The following is a 22,095-nucleotide window of genomic DNA, read 5'->3' on the forward strand; positions in this document are numbered from 1 at the left end:
TACTCTCCATCTTTCTCGTATTTTCACCTTATTTTGTCATTATTGTTCCTAATCCTCATTCCAGCCAATGATCACAGCAAATCCTGAAGCTGTTGGCTAAACTATGTTGTCTAGCTACATTAACTTGCCATTGTCCCTCAACCGACCAACTGTTGTGAAGTTTTTACATCTCAACATGTTTTTCAAAAAGTGGAAAGGGATGGCTCACAATGCATTTAAAACTTTAAAATACAAAGTATTATAATCCGTTAATGTTTAGCACTTAATTTAAAGACATACCAAAATCTTGAAAATTCAGAATCTAAAACATACTTTTTACTTCCTTAAAAGAATATTAATTAAAAAAAAAAATAAAAACAATATGTATTGTCTGATTGAAGAAAAACTCAACTGTTGGAGAATATATAAACACCATATGATAATCCATGATTGTAGAGGGTGTTCAAGTTCAGCTCATTTATTGATTGAACTGAGCCATGGTTGAGTTCATGAAAAGCCTGAGCCAAACAAGCAAAGTACAAGCTAGTTCATTTACAATATATATATATATATATATATATATATATATATATATATATATACTTGTTCATAGTTGAAAATAATAGAATTTACAACATAAACCTACTAAGCCAAACTCAAACTCGGCTCATTTACAAAATAAATTATTGTTTCAAACTTATAACGAATAGGATTTGAACTCTAAACTTATTGCGTGCAGGCTAAACACTTCAACCATGCATCGTTTCATTTCCAAGCGCAAGCTTTAAGATTTGAATATGAAGCATTTAGGAAACTGAAGTAGAAGAAAGTAATAATTGAAGAGAGAAAAAAGTAACATTAAAAAGGGTAGATAAAGCCTGAATTTTTGCTCATCCTTGAGCCTCTTCTCCAAAATAAGTCATAAATAAGTTTTACATGAAAAAATAATTACTAAAAGAACAATTCTTCTTATAAAGTAAAAGTGTAATTTCAATATCATGAAAGTTTGACATTTTACATGTGGGTGATTCCTTGGAATGGAGCCAATTGATATACAACGATGGGACTTCTGACTTTATGTTTTGAATCATCTCAAACAAGTGAAGCTGATGCCATAGGATTGGCGCCAAGAGGATCACCATTCACCTCTACCTTAAAGGATAGACGTTGTCCCCGTCTGCTAAATAAGAGAGTTTCTGGTGTGACACTGATCTTAAGCCCACTTGGGACATTGACCATTGCTTTGTAGACTGAAGTTGTTGCACCAACATTGGTCACTGTGCGATAGAACACGGCATGGATCGGGTCAGATCCATTGTTAACTTGGACCTGCATCGATGGGTAGTTGAGACCATCATAGCCTTGGCCGACAGGTATGGCGGAGCAGTTGTTATATTGACCACCAGTCACGATTCCCAAGGCAGCACCGTCTATGTGATCTTTACAGAGAAATTGGGCGTATGACAATTGGTCTATGTCATACACTAGGCCTGGGTGAACAGCATGTCTTGGATCAAATAGACCCGAACCGTAGGCAAATTCTGCGTCCTCATTCAACCTTGGGTCCATCATCTTTGCTGGAAATGAGAAAGAAAAACGGTTAAAGATATGGTATAGGAACCTTTGAATCTTCAGACATAATGGGCTATCTGGGTTAGCAACTTCCAAGGTTAGGCACATCTAGAGCAGTTACGGTCATGGGTTGTATTCAATGCATCTTGTACATCTCACTTGGAAACCATGAGAATGTTAAAGCGGGGGGCCATACATAGATAGCTCCATCAAGTGAGATGTGCAGTTGCGATGGAATATAACATCATATCAAATAGCATGACAACTGCCCTCGTTGCAACTATTTGTAAGCACCTGCCATGGTTTTTTTTTTCCCCCTTATATTGGCAAAAAATGGCACCTACCATGTTGAGAATTGAGTATTCATTTCAATGGAGAGAGCAGAGACATTTTGCAGATTATTTTTATGAATTGCAATATAGAACTATTGGCATGTTATTTGGCGAATCTCTAATTATATTTTTGTTTGCAAAAGGCAAATCAATGGATTTCCAAATTCACACATTTACAGACCGAAGCAAAAACAGAGAACAACACTACTATTTTGATGCAATCTACCAACTATAGAATTCTTTGAGTGAAGTAAAGTATCAAACTTACGAAACCACAAAGACATATCTATACATCTACAATCAGATACTAGTGTGTATTTTATTTGTTTTAAGGCATCATTGTCAATGCAAAGCAAATATTATAGAGGAAAAATATCGAATAAAACAAAATAGAAAACAAATTTACCTGTGGTCATGAGAGCAGACTTGATTGCAGCAGGAGACCAACGAGGGTGGAAAGACTTGACGTATGCAGCCGCACCACTCACATGAGGACATGACATTGAAGTTCCAGACATTATATTATAGTTAACTATTCGTTCATCATCCTTCTTCCCAGTCATTGAAGATAATGGTGTATATGCGGCCACAATATCTAGCCCAGGGGCAGTGATATCAGGCTGTAATCAAGGGTATGGTTATTAGATCAAGCAACAATGATTAGCACTATCCGATCATTTAGAGGACAGAAGGGGATGCATGGCATCCAGTCATTGGGCAGAGTACCTACTCAGCCAATGACCCGATTTGCTCTCCCTTTTAAGCATGTAAAATACTGCATTACCTTGAGGATTCTTGGTGAGAGTGTATTCGGGCCACGAGATGAGAAAGATGCAATTTGTGGAATGCTCACATTAACTGTATAAGACTTGTATATAACTGCATAAGGCGACCTTCAAGAAAAATAGAGGAAAAAATCAATTTTAATGGATGATGTTTGGAACAATCTTTGTGCAACAAGTATATACGTGATGTAATATAGCAATTCATAGAGCTTTGGAGAATAATTAAGATGGCAAAATCAGGTTTTTGGAAGGTCTGTTGGCTTCAGTCTCCCATTGCAGACAACATTGTCAAGAGTTGGCAGTCTTATTGATGTGGCCAAATATCGTGGGTGGGCTTTAATTAGAGTTCCAGATATGACTACTCCATTGCTTAACTTTATATTGACATCGAATTGCTTCCCAAATACGAATTCGGGTGATATTCAAGGATGGGTTTGTGTCACAAATAACCCTATCCTCCTCTGGAATTAGCTAGATGAACAAGGTTAGGGGCCCAACCGAGAAGGAAGGAGCTGTAGGCTGACAGAGAAGGATCGTCACCTACGATACACGCCACCGCGCAACAACAACAACAACAACAACTACGCAATTGCGCAAAAAGGGAGTGAAGATGATTGTATAGTGGTGGTCAATGCATGGAAGCCTCTCACTTCAAGGTTTCATTGTAATCGTTACCCATGTCAGGAATTTAAGTGAGGAGATCGAGTTTCAATTTACATACCTAGTGGAATTGATGTAATCATTTATTGTCATTGATTTGTTGGTATCCACTAAAACTGCTGGTAGAGCAAAAGGGAAAGCTGCGTCTTGGCTTTTGTAACTCTGAAAGATGATTCCAGCCCCTCCAATGTCCCTAACACTGGAGTCAAGGTCTCCTTTTACCAAATCACAAAGAACAATCTTCCCTTTCACCTTGTTGGGATCTAGAGTCTGATCACAAAAACTGCAAACAAATTGTTAAGCAATCATGAGTACAAGCTATAATCCTATTGCAGACATTTTATAGGGTGCGAATCTTCAACCCACTTTTGAAAAATATTTTTTGACAAATATAACCGTACTTATCGGATCTCTATGGTCAAAAACCAAAGGATTGCCTCTTGTAGCGAATTCTTTTAAGAAGTACGTGAGATTTTATATATATATATATACATATATATATATATATATATATATATATATATATATATATATATATATATATATATACACTACACGCGCAAACGAACCCCAAGAATTTCTAAAAATTATCTTGAACTTTCCCGAGGAACGCAAAGACTATACAAGTATGCAGTTGTTCTTACGTTGGATATGGCCCGTAGCCACCTGAACTGCTTCCTGCCTGGGCCCCAGTGATGAGTGGGTAATATTTCTTATTCGGGGAATAAGTATTTAATGATATGCCCTGTCATTTTAAAAAGAAGAACCAAATTAACAAACTTAATATATAAGCTAAAACAAGCGACCTAGCTAGAAAAAAAGATTGTGAAGAAAATTTTTAGTGAAGAGCCAAAGGTATACTGTAATCTGCATGCCATTGCTCAGTGCAAGTTTGGTTCTGAAATGCCGATCAATGGAACTCGCCGCCACCGTAAGGATCCATGGTGACACATTTTCCACCATGCCAGGGTCAGGGCCATCGTTCCCGGCCGACGCCACCGTGATAATTCCCTTACTCATGGCATGAAACGACCCGATCGATATTGCATCCTTGAGGTATCCATTGTTCATGCCGCCTATGGAGATTGAGATCACATCAACACCATCGGCGATGGCATCATCGAAGGCAGCAAGAATGTCAATGTCGGAGCAGCCAGTGTCTTCCCAGCATACCTTGTATGCAGCAAGGCGAGCTGCAGGGACTGCACCCCGCGCAGTGCCATTAGCAAGCCCATACATGCTTGCGTTTGGAACTTGGACACCAGCTGCAATTGATGCTGTGTGGGTGCCATGACCCTTAGTGTCAACTGTAGATAGTATATCAGAGGGTTGAAGTTGCGTGAAGGGTCCGTCTATTCTATAATAGTTGGCTCCGATGAGTTTGCTGTGTCAATTTAATTATTGAAGGTTGGGAGTGTAAATCTTTGAATGAATCAGAGAGAGAGAGAGAGAGAGAGAGAGAGAGAGAGAGAGAGAGAGAGAGAGAGAGAGAGAGAGAGAGCATACTTGTTACACCCACTAAAATGCTCAGATCTTTCATATGTGCCCTTCCATTTAGCAGGAGGAGGTCCAAGATCCTTGTCGTCAAAGCTCTGTGAATGGGGGCTGATACCTATGTTTATATGAGGAAAGATGGCATCATTTTCTTGAAAAGAATCAATTTTATGAAAAGAAGAAGAAGAAGAGCTCCTTCAAAATAAAATAAAATAAAAAGAGCAACAAATGTGACTGGGTCAAGTTGGCTAGAAAACCAAGGAACAACTTATTCATATCTAATCAAACCTTTGCTTACATTCATAATACCCTTTAATGCTTACCTGTGTCCAAAACTCCAATGATGACATCACTTTCAAACTTGAGCTGCCTTTTTACATTCAAAGGGAAGCCGACGAAATCCCACGATCTTGTGGTGTGAAGCTTGTGATAGGAATTAGGAAATACTGATGTCACGCCTTCAGTTTCTGCACATTATTAAGTAATAGTATATTAAACAAGCTAAACTATTGGAAAAATTGATTGTGTATACAATAGTCAATGTACTTGTGTTTCATACTAACCAGCTAAACTTTTTGCTTCCTCCGGTGAGAGTTTTGCAGTGAATGCATTGAAACTTCGCTTGTAACTGTAGACCATTGTCTCTCTTGCAATGTCATGGCTGCCAAAATGAATTTCATGAAATTAAAGCAAATTGCTCATCACATGCTCAAGGAATGCCAATAATTAATTGTGAACGAGTGGAAACTTTTTTCATAGTATACACATTTATGATTTAGTATCAATAACAAAAAAAAATTTAGAAACTTAAGTTTGATAGGAAAACTCATTCATTTGAGATACTACTGCTACCATTTTGATGTAGGATTGGTTGGAAAACATCATGTGGCACCAGCCATGATTGTTTGGGAAAGCTAGGTTTATATATATATATATATATATATATATATATATATATATATATATATATATATATATATATATATATATATATATATATATATATATATATATATATATATAGAGAGAGAGAGAGAGAGAGAGAGAGAGAGAGAGAGAGAGAGAGAGAGAGAGAGAGAGAGTGCTAAATGAAGCATGTTATATGGGTTGTATGATTTTTTTTTGTTTTATTTTAAAAGTTTGATCATACAGATGAGATCTGTGTGCCTGGTATTATACGGATCAAGGCATGTAGTGTTTGGTTTCAAGACATGGTTGGTTTTTATAATGTTTGAAAAATTGATGGCCAAAAATCATAAATCTTCAAGACTCCAAATATATATCATGATAGACTGCACCTGTCGATGGATTTAGAGAGGGAGAGAGTGCTAAATGAAGCATGTTATATGGGTTGTATGAATTTTTTTTGTTTTATTTTAAAAGTTTGATCATACAGATGAGATCTGTGTGCCTGGTATTATACGGATCTAGGCATGTAGTGTTTGGTTTCAAGACATGGTTGGTTTTTATAATGTTTGAAAAATTGATGGCCAAAAATCATAAATCTTCAAGACTCCAAATATATATCATGATAGACTGCACCTGTTGATGGATTTAGAGAGGGAGAGAGAGGGAGAGAGAGAAAGGAGAACATTCACCATTCAACATTACCAAAATACATCCAACAGAATATTGGATGGGAGAGAAACAAAAGAGAAAGAGAGAGAGAGAGAGAGAGAGAGAGAGAGAGAGAGAGAGAGAGAGAGAGAGAGAGAGAGAGAGAGAGACTTGCCGGTTACAGATGCAAGCATGTGATGGTGCGTGTCTGAGAGAAAATTGGATGGCACGTCTCCCATGTACACGATGTATGACTGCCAATGTTAGACAGTTTAATATATGAAATGATTAATCTATGTCAAGTATCAACAGAAAATCTTAAGTTATGTGAACCACCAATAATTGCTTGAGATTTATGACTTCCAAATAATCAAATAGGCAAAATGATATCCAATTGACTCACTAGCTACCTACTTGTGAGAAATAAATTTGAGCTAGTCTCATCAATTACTTACCTTCCTTTCCATGGTGCTACTGCAATGGACCACCGTGAGTAATAGGAAGCAAATTATGAAGGACATTTTTGAAGTACCCATTTTTCTTTATCTGTTTACCTTTCTTTCTGGTTAAAAGGTTTATCGTCGGAACAAGTGGGAGAATGTTGGGTTAAACCACCACGTTGGTGGTGGTTACCCACGATGTGGGTAACGCTTCCCACATGAAATGTTCCTTCCGTTAAACCTGAAAAACAGAGGGAACGGTTACTCAACCGTTCCCATTTCGTGGCTTATAAAAGGGTCTCATAAGCAACCCTTTCAATAAGAGAAAATACAGAAATTTTGAGGAGGGAAGAGGTCGACTCACCGTCTGCATAAAGAGGCCTGCGCTTGTGGTGGCTGCAGACAGGCTGAGTTGAAGAATCCCTTTCTCCGGCGACCTCCAACCTCCGTAAATGGCAACATCAGGTACGCTGTCTATATTTTATTTTTCTGTTTTGTTTGCTATGCAGGGCCACTGCTACAATGACGCCGTCTGGTATGCCTCCTCGCCGGAAAGTCACGCCGGACCCAACATTTGGGTTATGGGCCCACACCCCGCTTCCGCTGCGGGGTGTGCTCCGGTTTTGACCAGAAACGCAGATCACCGTGGGGTGACCCTGCTGCTGGTCACCGGCGCTTGTCGCCGGCACCGGCGACTGTCGCCGTTGGGCGACAGTATAATAATAAAAAAAAGAAGACTTACCTGTGTCGTCTTCAATACTCCGGCGTTGATCGTCGGCAGGCGCCGAGGTTGTTCGACGGCAGGCGTTCGCCGACTGCCGGCTGCATGGGTCGCCGGTAGGCAGCGGTAGAGGTCAGCTCCTTCTGCACATTGCTGTTGCAGCTGCTGTCGCCCCACCGTCGACTGTGGGGTGACCATTGGGTCACCGATGGTGGTGGCTGACACCTCCTCGCCGTTGGGGTTGCCGGCGATCATTCGATCGTCGAAACCGGCGGCCACACCCTGCAACAAAATCGAAAAGGGCGAAATAGGGTTTCAGAAAAACCCTATTTTGACTCTTTACGTTTTTGTTTTTCGGGTCGGGTTCATTTTCTGAACCGGACCCAACCACCCGAAACCGATCCATAAAGTGATTCAGATCGGATCAGGGATTCGGGTGGGGACCCGCTCGGGTCCGACCCGGATAAGGTAAACCCCGGGTCAGACCCGGATCCAGCGGTTACCGGGTCCGACCCAGATCCGGTACTTACTGGGTCCGACCCGGATCCAGTAATACCGGGTCCGACCCAGATCCGGTCCTTAACCGGGTCAGACCCGGATCCGGTCTTAACCGGGTCAGACCCGGATCCGGTCTTAACCGGGTCTGACCCGGATCCGGTCTTAACCGGGTTCGACCCGGATCCGGTCTTAACCAGGTCCGACCCGGATCCGGTCTTAACCGAGTCAGACCCGGATCCGGTCTTAACCGGGTCCGACCCAAATCAGGATTGTACCGGGTCCGACCCGGATCCGGATAACCCCGGGTCTGACTCGGATCCAGTAAGCAGTCGGGTCTGACCCGGATCCTTTAGGGTCCAGGCACTATTTGGCTTGAACCGGATCAAGGACTGACTCAGTCCCCTTCCGGGACCGGTTCAGAGCCATTTTTGGCCGGTTCCTTCCAGTTTCTCACCGGTTCCGAGATGCTAAGACCCTGTTTTCTTAAATATAAGAAAACATAGGGGTTTTGGCATACGGTTATAGGGTTTTAATGAACTTTTGTTCATATTTGACCCGGTTCATAAGGTTCAGAACCGGTTCAGACCCTTGGATGACCGGTTCGGGGCTGTTTCAGACCGGTTCAGAGTGCTTTAAGACCAGTTCGTGATACATATGACTGGTTCATTCAGTTTAAGAACCATTTCGAGGGTCATATGTCTAGTCCATTCAGTTTACGGACTATTTTAAAATATAATTTTGCATATTAGCATTAAGGATAGTTAAATGAATCAGTGTTTTCATGTCACCAAAGTGACTGAATACACGTGAGTCATGAATGAATTTTATACTATCATACAGTTCCTAAGCCGATATGCATATTGTACTTATATTCATGAAACGATAGACGACCCAAAGGTAGTTTTATCGTGTTTGGAATTTAAGTAGGGTAGAATAAGGTAAATGTGTCGAGATACATCACACATGTGTATCCAAAGATACCTTGTGTTGATGGTCTATCTTCACAAGAACCTTAGTTTTACCGAATATGGTTGGTAGGCGAAGTGGTTTCGCGTGTCGGAGCTCTTACCAAAGTAGGACTCCGATGACCCCCTTCACTCGCCTGGAAAGAAGCATATCAAGGGTTTTTATCATTTTGCTTTTTCCACTAAAGTTTTAAGTCTCGTATGAATGCTTCCTGATACGTGTCTTTTGTCATGCAGTTTCTAGTTCTGTGATTTTAGATGGCTCTAGCTCAATTCCTTTTCTAGATGGATCAAATTTTAGTGATTGGAAAGAAACTGTTTTATTTGCATTAGGGTATATGGATCTAGATCTGGCCCTAAGGATAGATGAACCCGCTGCCCTCACTGATCAGAGTACTGCTGATCAAAAGATTGCTTTTGAGAAGTGGGAGCGCTCGAATAGACTTAGCTTATTGCTTTTGCAATCTAAAGTAGCTAAGAACATTCGGAGTGCTATCCCACAATGCAGAACAGTGAGGGAATTCATGAATGCCATTGAGGCACAATTTGTGAGTTCAAACAAGGCCAGAGTCAGTACCCTGATGTCAAAACTGATATCTATGAAATATACTGGAGGGGGAAACATTCGTCAGCACATTTTGGAGATGAGAAACATAGCGTCTCAACTGAATGACATGAAGCTCACTATCTCTGATTCTTTCCTAGTGCATTTAGTTCTAACGTCCTTACCCTTGGAATACGGACCTTTCAAAATCTCGTACAACACACATAATGATGAATGGACATTTAATGAACTTATGTCCAAGTGTGTTGAAGAAGAAGAGAGGATGAAAGGTGAGAAGGTGCAAAGTGCACATATGGCTTCTCATACGTCCAAGGTAGGACCAAGGAAGAATGCATTTAAGAGAAATGCTAGGAAGAAGCCAACTGGGGATAAGACATCCCAAGATAAGCAATCCAACTCTGCTCCCATAAAGTGCTTCTTTTGCAAGAAGAAGGGACACATAAAGGCAGATTGCATAAAGTACAAGAAGTGGTTGGAAAAGAGAGGTAATTTGTCATTTGTTTCTCATGAATGTAATTTATTACAAATTCCTGAAAATAGCTGGTGGATTGATTCTGGTGCTACTGTTCATATTTCCAACTGTCTACAGCTGTTCCTGAGCAGAAGGGAACCAACAATGCATGAGAAAAGCATCTATTCGGGAAACAAGATGCGCTCACATGTGAAGGGTGTTGGAACCTGCAGGATTACTCTGGATACAGGTGTAGTTTTAGATCTTCATGATGTCTTTTATATTCCATCGTATAGTAGAAACTTAATTTCAATTTCAAAGTTGGATAAATTTGGATATTGTTTTAAGTTTGAAAATTCCAAATTGTTCATATTCAGAAATTCAATTGAAATTGGTTCTGCATCAGTTTATGATGGTTTATATAGATTGAATGTGAAGATCCAAACTCAGGAGTCTTTGACTTCTGAATACGCATTAGTTGGAAATAAACGTAGCATGATGAATGATAAATCTTACATGCTTTGGCATCGAAGGTTGGGTCATATCTCTGAAAAGAGAATAAAGAGACTGGTAAATGAAGGGATCTTGCAATCTCTAGATTTTACTGACAATGACCCATGTGTTGATTGCATAAAGGCTAAGCATACAAACACATATAAAGAGGGTGCCAAACGCAGTAGTGAGATATTAGAAATAGTCCATACGGATGTATGTGGACCGTTTTCCCCATGTTACACAGGCGAAAAATATTTCGTCACCTTTATTGATGACTATTCTCGGTATATGTATCTCTACTTGATTTTTGAAAAATCTGATGTTTTTCAGATGTTTAAGGAATTTAAGAAAGAAGTAGAGAAACAAACCAATAAAGTTATTAAAATAATCAGGTCTGATAGAGGTGGCGAATATTATGCTAGGTTTACTGAGATGGGGCAAAGGGAAGGACCATTAGCACGATTTCTTAAAGAGAAAGGCATTGTGCCTCAATATACCATGCCTGGTAGTGCCTATCAGAATGGTGTAGCTGAAAGGAGAAATCGTACGCTTAAAGAAATGGTCAGGGCTATGTTGAATTATTCAACACTTCCCATAAAGTTGTGGGGTGAAGCCTTAAGGACAACTGTGCATATTTTGAATAAGGTTCCTACGAAATCTGTGCCTAAAACTCCTTACGAGTTGTGGACAGGTAGAAAACCATCACTGTCTTATATGCACATATGGGGATGTTCTGCAAAGGCTAAACTGTATAACCTCCACATTAAAGCCTTTGATCCAAGAACAACCAGTGGATATTTCATTGGTTATCCAGAAAGATCAAAAGGGTACAGGTTTTATTGCCCATCTCACTCACCACAGATTGTTGAAACGGATAAGGCTAAATTCCTAGAAGATGGTTCAGTAGGATTAAGTGCACTTCAAAGCATTGGTTTTGAGGAAATACAGGATCCAGTTTTATCACCTGTTAAGGAAAAAATCGAAAGATACCACATTGTTATTCCTAATGATGGTGTGATTGATCATTCGATTGTTAATGCACAAATCCAAAGTGAACCTATTGTGGACAATGCGGAAGAGCACGAACAGGATGATCAAGTTCAATCTGAGCCTGAGGAACGACCTGTTTAGAGATCCACAAGGATTAGAAGATCTGCCATACATCCTGATTATGTGGTGTACCTTCAGAAGCCTTGTGATTTCATAGATATGGATGATGACCCGTTGAATTTTATGGAGGCTGTTGAGAGCAAACAATCTTCGCACTGGATTGAAGCCATGAAAGAAGAGTTAGACTCTATGGCTAAAAATCAAGTGTGGGATCTTGTCACGTTACCTAAAGGAGTAAAGCCCGTAGGGTGTAAATGGGTCTTTAAGACCAAGAAGGACTCCAAAGGTAACATAGAGAGACATAAAGCAAGATTGGTTGCTAAAGGATTCACCCAGATGGCAGGCATTGACTATAATGAGACATTTTTTCCTGTCTCAACTAAGGAGTCAATGAAGATTATTCTGGCCCTCGTACCTCATTAGGACTTAGAGCTACATCAGATGGATGTGAAAACAGCGTTCCTCAACGGGGATCTGAATGAAGAGGTATACATGGAACAACCTCTTGGTTTCTCTGAAAATGATTGTTTGGTTTGTAAGCTTAACAAATCAATATATGGACTTAAACAGGCCTCCCGACAATGGTATATTAAATTTTCCCAAGTCATTGTGACTTTCGGGTTTACAGAAAACATTATTGATCAATGTATATACCTTAAGGAAAGTGGGAGTAAGTTCATTATATTAATGTTGTATGTGGATGACATCTTACTTGCAACCAACGATATGAAGTTACTTTCAGAGACAAAACAGTTTCTTGCATCACATTTTGATATGAAAGATATGGGTGAGGCTGCTTATGTTCTTGGCATTGAGATTCGTCGAGACCGAGCAAAAGGGTTTCTAGGCCTCTCCCAAAGATCCTATATAGAAAAGGTGTTAAAGCAATATGGGATGGAAAATTGTTCTCCTACTTCTACACCCATATCAAAAGGTGACAAGCTGAGCCTAAATGATTGTCCACAGAACGATATTGACAAAGCACAGATGAGTGCTTATCCATATGCATCAGTTGTTGGCAGCTTGCAGTATGCGCAGACATGTTCTCGTCCAGATATTTCTTTTGCAGTAGGGGTACTTGGCAGATTTCAGTCTAATCCAGGTTTACCCCATTGGAAGGCTGCCAAGAAAGTCTTGCGGTACTTGCAAGGGACAAAAGACTATATGTTAACGTATCATAAAGTTGATCACCTCGAGGTCATTGGCTACTCAGATGCGGATTTAGGAGGATGCCTTGATAGTAGAAAGTCTACTACTGGGTACGTCTTCTTACTTGCTGGGGGAGCGATCTCTTGGAGGAGTGGAAAGCAGACAACCACTGCTGCCCACACCATGGAGGCAAAATTCATTGCATTGTACGAGACTACTTCGCAGGCTATATGGTTAAAGAACTTCATATCACAGTTAATGGTGGTCGATTCCATTGGGAAGCCACTGAAGGTCTATTGTGATAATGAAGCTGCAGTGTCCTTTTCGAACAACAACAAAAGTACTACGTCATGCAAGCATATGGAATTGAAGTATTTTGTTGTTAAAGAAAGGACGGAGAATCATTTAGTGCATATTGTCAATATTGGTACCAAAGAGATGATCGCTGATCCTCTTACTAAAGGGCTAGCACCGGGATTATATTCCGAACATGTAATGAGGATGGGATTGTTAAACTCTTCTTGACATATGCATATAAATAAAGTGATCACTTTCAGTTTTTTGATTCTCATTTTGGTTGTTGTTAATCTCATAAGGATTAGAGATTCAACTAAGGACCTTAAGAATAAAATATAAAGGCCATTCTATTCATCAAGTTATTCCCATAAGGTTTTCTGGTTAAAAGGTTTATCGTCGGAACAAGTGGGAGAATGTTGGGTTAAACCACCACGTTGGTGGTGGTTACCCACGATGTGGGTAACTCTTCCCACATGAAATGTTCCTTCCGTTAAACCTGAAAAACAGAGGGAACAATTACTCAACCGTTCCCATTTCGTGGCTTATAAAAGGGTCTCATAAGCAACCCTTTCAATAAGAGAAAATACAGAAATTTTGAGGAGGGAAGAGGTCGACTCACCGTCTGCATAAAGAGGCCTGCGCTTGTGGTGGCTGCGGACAGGCTGAGTTGAAGAATCCCTTTCTCCGGCGACCTCCAACCTCCGTAAATGGCAGCATCAGGTACGCTGTCTATATTTTATTTTTCTGTTTTGTTTGCTATGCAGGGCCACTGCTACAGTGACGCCGTCTGGTATGCCTCCTCGCCAGAAAGTCACGCCGGACCCAATATGGAGGGCAAGGAGAAGATCGGTAAGTTGTTTTCACGTGGTAAGTATTAATAAGGTGATCAGTTGCTAGCCTGTGGTTGAGATCTTTTTCCCTTAAATTCTGGATGTTAGAAAACTTTCTGCATTTAGACAATCATAAAGATACCCTTGGCATTACAAAGAATGGAAAATCAATATATGAGCTGGATCCCAGCAACCTGGATCCGAACTTGAATTTAATGCTGCAAATATGGATCCGAACTGAAATTGCAGTAGAGTTGAACTCGTATATGAAGTTTTATATGGTAGTACTGATTCTGACAGTGTTTGTAAATGAGAGTTTTCATGGAAATAAGCATAAATAGGTTGATTTGTATTGTTGTATATATTCCCACACATGCATGGATCTAAATAGATTCAGATTGAGTCCAAAATAACATAAATATGAAGTCGATCTAAATATATAAGTAGATCTTATTTTAAAATTCATGTATGGGTAGCATGTCTAATTTGTAGTTTGGATCAAAAATCCGTCTGGATCCAGTCCCATTGATGACCATTTATGATCAATTAGACAAACCGTGCTTGGAGATCCATTTGTTAAAACAGGCAGGCTTAAGCCCTGGACAATGGAGCAGGGCCCAATTCTGGCATAGGTGAGGTTGGTCCAGATCTGACTCAATTCCTAATTTTCGTCATTTCTTTTTTGTAAACCCTAAATGTAGAACCACCCATCTTATACGTTTTGAACCGATTGATTGCCCTATTAATTGGGAATTAGGGTATCTTCAAAGGACTTGCTGTCAATTAGTAAATTGAACATATTTACAGCCTACAATTGTTGTCTTAAAACTAAAAGGCTCATCAAGTGGTTGGAAGACCATGAGCTTCGGGTCCTATGATTCGGTTCAATTTCAAGGGGTATCCAAGCTTTTGGCTTGAACCACCTTGAACTGTGTCAAACGTAAAAAAGCTAATGGCAAGTGAAGATGATCATGCTTATCCTCAGCTTTGTACAAAAAATTCTCCAATAAACAAGGAACTGATTGTATGAATTTTTAGGGTAAAATGATCCGCCCCAACCCCAAATTATTTGTTCCAAATCTGTCATATTCGGATATGGATTATCTGAATATCAGATTTTATAGGTCAGATCTACTTCGGAATAGGATTGAAGCTTCAGACCCATTTTTCACCCCTACGCTATGCCACTTTTCAATGATCAGATCCAGTGTCGATTCAATCAAGACTGGATCCATATCCGGACCTGTTTTGATCCCAAGGTAAAACCCAGTCAATGATTCTGTTAGTGTAAGTGAAACATAGACCTTGACAGACCATAAATTGTGTGCCTGGAAAGTAGTCAGTCTTCCATGCTCTTGTGGACATTCAGGGATTCCATGGAGCCAAACGTTTGCTTTGAACCTTGCAATGTTGTCCGAGGGATTCCATAGACGACTCTGACTGTTATATGTGAAATTTATACAAAACAACATCAAACAAGTTATCTGATGCCAAATGAAATTAGAATTATATAAAAATAAAAGTTCATTTTCTAAATCACATCGTTCTAAATCTTTGAAGAAGCTCAAAAAGGATGAGAGAAATGTGTCAATCCTCCCAAAATAAAAACAAAATAAAACCCCAATATCTATGTCACACGGACTCGGCTAAGGAGGCACCGCACCCGAGTCGACACGCCCCAACACAGGTGCAGCTTCGGACACGGCCCGGACTCGGTCAATGCCAATTCGAACTCGGTCAACGAGTCAAGGCCGAGTTCATCCATGTTTTGCACTCGATCAACATTGATCGAGTCTATTTTTGTCCATTCTTTAGGACAAAAATTTATAAAAACTAAAAAAAATATATCTTTTATATATTTTTATATATACTTCTGTCTTTAGAGAGAAAGACTGTGCAGAGCGCAGTCTTTACCCAAACTGTGCAGAGCACAGTCTATACCAGACTGTGTATATATATATATACTTTTACAAAAGATAAAGCCCCCAACATTAAGAAACGAAAAAGAAAAAAATACTTTTATAAAAAAGTTGCAAGGTTTTCCTTCATTCGATGCAGCCCATTTAGTTTTTTCTTTCCCTCTGCCCTCGTCTCTCTCTAACTAAACCCGTCTTCTAACTCCCAACCTACCCAACCCCTCTCTCTAAAAAATAACAGAAAGAGAGTTCAAAGTTGAAAAAGTCAGGGTTTTTGTTTGTGTTTTTCTTACTGAATGCATTTCCCTTTTTGTTCTCCTCTGATGGTTCATTTTACTTGATGATGTGAGGATCATTGATTTTTTGCTCCCTTTAATTTTGGGGTTTGTGGGTTTGGCTTAGTATTAGAAAAAAATGCATCACATGTAGGGATCAAACAAGGTCTTCACCCTCGCCTTGTCTTAAAATTCTGCCATCCATCCCCGCAGAACTTTTAATTTTAATAATTATCCTCACCTCCATCCCCTATCCAAACAAGCCGAGGTGGGGTGGGACCCCATTTCCCCTTGGTCCACCACCATTCCTAAAGAAGGAGAGAAAGTTTTACTAATAGGGATCCGTGATTGGGTGGGTGGGGAGGCAAGGCGGGGCAGGAGAAAGCGCAAGTCCAACCCCACCTCCACCCCTGCATACATTTTTGTTTTAACCTCCATCCTCGTTTCATGTCCTACATACCAGGTCCAAGGTGGGGCCCCATTTTTCCCCGATTCATTGTCATTCCTAATCACATTATAACCCCACCTTGAGCTTCAGATGGGGTTTGACCAGCCACTTCCAAACTAGTTGAAATATATTTGGCTAATATTAAGCTAAGGCACATAGAAAATGAAACGATTAATCACAAAAACCCAAATGATGGAAAGGAACAAAAATAACAAATTTGTGAGGGTGGGCCTACAAAAAGTGTTTCTTCAAACTACGAGAGAGAGAGAGAGAGAGAGAGAGAGAGAGAGAGAGAGAGAGAGAGAGAGAGAGAGAGAGAGAGAGAGAGAGAATGTGGTGGGTAGGCATGGAAGTTGTAAAAGCAGCTTAGAAATCAATGGTCCCCACCTCTCCTTTCAAAAGAAAGCATAAGAGATTTGTTAAATAAAAAAAAACACAAAGATAAGTTTCTTACCTTATTTTTTCCTTATGCTCTCTCAATTACCTTTTTTAGCCCAGCCAAACCCACAAACCCCAAATTCGAGAAAATAAAAAAAAATCAATGATCCTCACATCAACAAGAAAAAAATGGACCATCAGAGGAAGACAAAAAGGGAAATGCATTCAACAAGAAAAACATACAAAGAAAATAAACCAACCTTTTCAACTTTGAACTCTCTTTCTGTTATTTTTTAGAGAGAGGGGGAAGCTGGGATGAGGTGAAACAGTTTCAGCTAGAGATAGATGGGTCATAGGGAAGAAACTGAATGGACTACATCGAATGAAGAAAAACCCTACAATTTTTTTAGAAAAGTACTTTTTTTACAATGTTGGCACCCTTTTTTCTGTGGGGTCCACTTGGAATGCCAAGTAATGTTGTTGTCGAAATAAACATCCAAGACTAATCTCCATGTAACTTTGAATCCAATGTTCACCAGCCTAATTAGTTTCTCATATACCTTACTTTCATTAGAAGTATATACATATATATATGAAAATTAGAATATGTTTTCCAGCAACTGATTTTAACCAACAATCATCCGATTTACAGATCAAACAACTTCTATCTTTCCCCTTCCCTACCTTCCCCTTTTCTCTCCCACCACTTCCACCACTATGCCACTAGCCTTCTCCCTAATGACCATCGTCACCCAACAAGGTCCACTAGTTTCCTCCCTATCACCGTCAGCCTCTATTAAAGTTGATTTTCTTCCCACCACCAACAACATTCATCTTGGTCAGTCTCCTCTCCACCTGCCGCAGTGTCTATCCAGGCCAGTTTCCTCCACACCACCGGCTAGTCTCTCTCTCTCTCTTTCTCTAAAAAGTGACGACCATCATCCCTCCGATGAGCCTCTTTTTGGCACTTTAAACATTGTCCCTCTGGTGAGCAATGACAACCATTCCTCCATCTATGAACCCCACCTCTAGCGATCTTCTGCTCTCTCTAATCGGGTTCTCCTCTGCATGTATCTCTCTGAAAATCACCAAATCTTCCCTTCCTTAATTACCCACGACCCAACTCCCCATTTTCTGCCATTTCCGTCAGAAAGGCAAAACCGCATATTTCTCTCATCGGTTGCTTCGTCTCTGTTTCAAACCCTAATCTTTTCTGATCGCAGAATCTCTCTGTCTCTGCAAAGATTGGGAAATCTCTCTGTCCCTGCAAAGCAGAAGAGCCCTGGTTGAAACCCTAGCCTCTGCGCCTCTCGGTATCGACTCAAGTCTCACCTTCGTCCTGTGGTTCGTCCCCCTCTGCCACCATTCCAGCATCGACGACGGTGGGAGATTGGGAGTTTTTGGCGTCTAGCCACCGGTGAAGGAGCAACCCCCCTCGACACTCAGGAGCCACCGTCGCCCGACCTCCTCTGCACGACGCATCTCGCTGTGCTCGAACCACCATCACTCGACCTCCTCTGCAGCTACGCCCCACTGCCCCTCAGGCAGCAAGTTCTTTCGAGTTTTGGGGGTTTCATGTCTGCTGAAGAGGGCCTTCGACTGTGGATCCTCGGTCCTTTGGAGATTTGGGGGTTGCATCACCCTCGCTCGCTCGTCGTGCTCCAACCCTAGGTCGACCTCTGACTGCAGCCATCCACCGCACCTCCGGCAGCCAGGTGCTCTCTCTCTCTCTCACCTTTCTTCCTCATGAATAGCTCGCCGCATGTTTTCTAGGGTATTGCTTTCAATCTCTCTTTGAGAGCAAATCAACGAGCCCTCCATATCATTTCTCAAATTTTGCATTTTCAAATTCCAAAATGATTTCAGTTAAATTTCTTTTTCAAAATTCAATTTCATTTCTCAAATTTCAAACTTTTAACTTTCATTCAAAATCCCAATTCCAAATTCAATTTAAACTGGAATTCTGAGTTTCAACTTTAAATTTTAAAACAAATTCAAGGTTCAAAATGAATCTCAAATTCAATTTTGATTTTCCACTTTCAAAATTCAAAGTAAATTCATTTCAAAAATTCAATTTCAATTTTTGAAATTCTCAAAATTCAGAGTAAATTCAGTTTAAAAGTTCAATTCTAATTTCAAATTCAAAATTTAAATTCTAAATTTTAATTTCAAATTTCATTTTCAAAATCAAGAGTTCAAATTCAAGTCTCAAATCAAGTTTTCATTTCAACTTTTAATTTCAATTTCAAATTCAATTTCAATTTATAAGTTCATTTTTCAAAACTCAATCTTTCAAAATTCCAAACTTCAATTCTAATTTTAAGTTCAAGTTCAATTATGATTTCAAATCTCAAAATCAATTTTTAAGTTTGATTCTTTATTCTAAATCAATTCAAATTTGATTTTCAATTAATTTTAGATTTAAAAGTTCTCAACTTTGAATCCAATTTTAAAATCTTCAATTTCATGCTTTCAATTCAAGTTTTAACCTTTCAATTCAAAATTGATTTTTGAACTTCAAAGTTTACTTCTTAAAAGAATGTTTTTAAATACATTTCAAAATCAGTTGAAAAAATCCAAGTTTCTGAAACATTTCCAAAGAGCATACACATTTTTCAAGTTCAAAATCATAGCACAAGCCTGATTCCATGTGCATTAAGAACTTAGAATAATTACTTAAACAAATTTACGCAAAGCAAAAGGCATGAATTTTATCCTTGGTTTGATTACCTTTGGTAAAGGCGCTAGAAACGGTTGAACCTCGTACCGACGAGCGAATCGTGTCTCTTCATTTTCTCATAAATTTCAAAATGGAGGTGAGTAATTTCAAAATATCTCTACAAAAGGTCAAGTGAGACCTTGCGAGAGTTTTTCTCTTTTTTTCCTAAAAAGGAAGAAAAGAAAAAATTTTGCAACGATCACAAAAACCCATAAAATTTTGATACTTTTAAGAAGAATAAAGGCAAATTTAATGTTAAAATATTATTTGAACTTATGATATGATTAAATTGTAATTCAAGCTTTAATCTAGATTTAGAAGAAATTTCAAATTAGGAATTTATTTTGAATCGGGTTTTAATTTTTAATTACATTTAATCTAGATTTAATTTGAATCTAATTTTGGAGTTTATTGTGAATAGAATTTTGAGTTTTGATCTAGTTCAAATTTGACTTAATCGTCAATTTCAATTTAAATGTAACACCTTTGACTTTTTAGAGCATTTTTAATGAATAAAATAATATTAATAAGGATTTTTATATGAAAGAAACATAAAAATGCAAATTAGTCTAAGTTGAATTTGAAAAGATATTTTATAAAGAATCAAAGTTGATTTTATTGAAGTTTTCATTCAAAATTAAATTTATAAAAAGTTAGAATTTTAATAAAATAATTGGCAAATTGTGTCGAAATAAAGTCAAATACGATTTTAGATGAATTTAGGTTTAATTTGATGTGTAAGTGATGTAATTTTATTAAGTTAAAATTTGGTTTGTATGGATTTGAAAACCATTCTAAAATAGCATAAAATAATAAATATATATTTTATAGAATGAAAAACTTGAATTAACAAAGTTTAATAGAATGATAGAGGTCCACATGTGAGGTGTCCCCTTATGTGGGCCCATCTTATGTGGCAGCTCATGTTGGAATTAAATTTAAAAGTTGTAAGTTAGAATCCATGAAAATTGATATTTCAAAAGTTTTCTAAAAATAAAACAAACAAAGAGAGAAAAATGTATATGTATTTTAAAACTTAACAAATAAGTGATGTGTGTTCGGCTAAGTTGTTTTGAAATTTAGAAAGTTTGGGATGAAAAATTAGGAATTAGAAAGTTTTGTAAAGGAGAGAGAAACTATATAAAGAACCAAGAGGGGCTCATGCCCCCCCCCCCCCGAAATTCCACTAGAGGGGGGGGTGAATAGTGATGCAAAAAATAAAGCAATAAGGCACAACACAATAAACTCAGGATTTATACTAGTTCGGTCAAAACCCTGACCTACATCCAGTCCCCAAGCAAACCACTTGAGCTTTCCACTATAACATCCGAGTCACCGGATAAATAGTACAACACCCTCTTCCTCAGAGGTCTTCTTCTCTCAACAGAGAAGGGGCACACCCTCTTCCACAGAGGTCTTCTTCTCTCAACAGAGAAGGACAACACCCTCTTACACAGAGGTCTTCTTCTCTCAACGGAGAAGGGCAACACCCTCTTTCTCAGAGGTCTAGTTCTTTCAACAAAGAAGGAATACAGTGAATAACAAAAAGTTACAATACTTCCTATAGAACCTTCAGAATCATATGAATGCACGAATGAAGGATTCTCAGAATGTTCTGTTCTTTTCACTCAGAAGATACTCTTTGTTAAAGAGTTATTCTTGACTTTTTCTCTTTCTTTTCTCTTTCTTTTTCTAGGCTCTCTTTCAAATATCGAATAGGAATTTTTCTCGTTGTAAGCTCACATATTCATTCCTTGTCTTGAATAGTTCATTTGAGTGCGTTTATATAGCTTTAAAAAAGTAGTCGTTACTTTTTGAAATCGTCGCCTTTTTGAGATGTGAAATGTCATGTTATTTCAAAAAACATCTTTAGAGAATTTCGAGAAAGTCTTTTTTCCATAAAAGTAAAATATAGGGTACACTAGTCGTTGTAATATTTTAGGTAATATATATATTTTATGTAAAAATTCTATTTCTTACAATAGTACATTGAACGTTGGATTGTAGGCTGTCATGTAGTTTTGTCTTTATCCTAATTAATGATTTATGGTACATAAGTACTTATTTACTTAAAATGAGTGTAAGTACAATAAATGCTTTGAGATATTTATTTGTACATAGTCATATCAAGAGTTTTCTTTATGATGTGTTTTTCAAAGTCTACAGAGAGAATGAAGACTACAAGTAAGTCGACATTCTTGAGAAGGATATTAACAAGGATTTCTTACAGGAGGTATTTAATGCTATACAAAGAGAATGATGACTTCAAGTAAGTCGACATTCTATGGGTTTGTAAAAAGGTAACTAGAGTCTTTTCAAAACATATTATATTTGTTTTCTTTGTGTAGCCGATTTCATGTTTTGTCTTTTTCCTATATTTGAAATCATTTCTTTAAAGAAGGTAACTAGAGTCCTTTCAAAACATATTATATTTGTTTTCTTTGTGTAGCCGATTTCAT

At 38.7% G+C, this 22,095-nt stretch overlaps 1 protein-coding gene across 1 annotated transcript; it reads right to left on the reverse strand.

Annotated features, from left to right (window-relative positions):
• Positions 1 to 1,071: 1,071 nt before the first annotated feature.
• LOC149842957 (subtilisin-like protease SBT4.14) lies at positions 1,072 to 18,421 on the reverse strand. The gene is made up of 14 exons (XM_090000782.1): positions 18,250 to 18,421; positions 18,030 to 18,153; positions 15,205 to 15,340; positions 7,562 to 7,822; positions 6,551 to 6,633; positions 5,386 to 5,483; positions 5,146 to 5,289; positions 4,835 to 4,940; positions 4,190 to 4,712; positions 3,973 to 4,073; positions 3,390 to 3,611; positions 2,668 to 2,776; positions 2,290 to 2,503; positions 1,072 to 1,556 (listed from the first exon to the last, which is right to left on the reverse strand). Exons 1-14 carry the CDS (start codon positions 18,419 to 18,421, stop codon positions 1,072 to 1,074), a joined length of 2,778 nt encoding a protein of 925 aa, XP_089856908.1.
• Positions 18,422 to 22,095: the final 3,674 nt, after the last annotated feature.

This window comes from Nuphar pumila, chromosome 3 (assembly GCF_984573655.1).
Source record: "Nuphar pumila chromosome 3, dmNupPumi1.hap1.1, whole genome shotgun sequence".
Classification (NCBI taxonomy): Eukaryota; Viridiplantae; Streptophyta; class Magnoliopsida; order Nymphaeales; family Nymphaeaceae; genus Nuphar; species Nuphar pumila.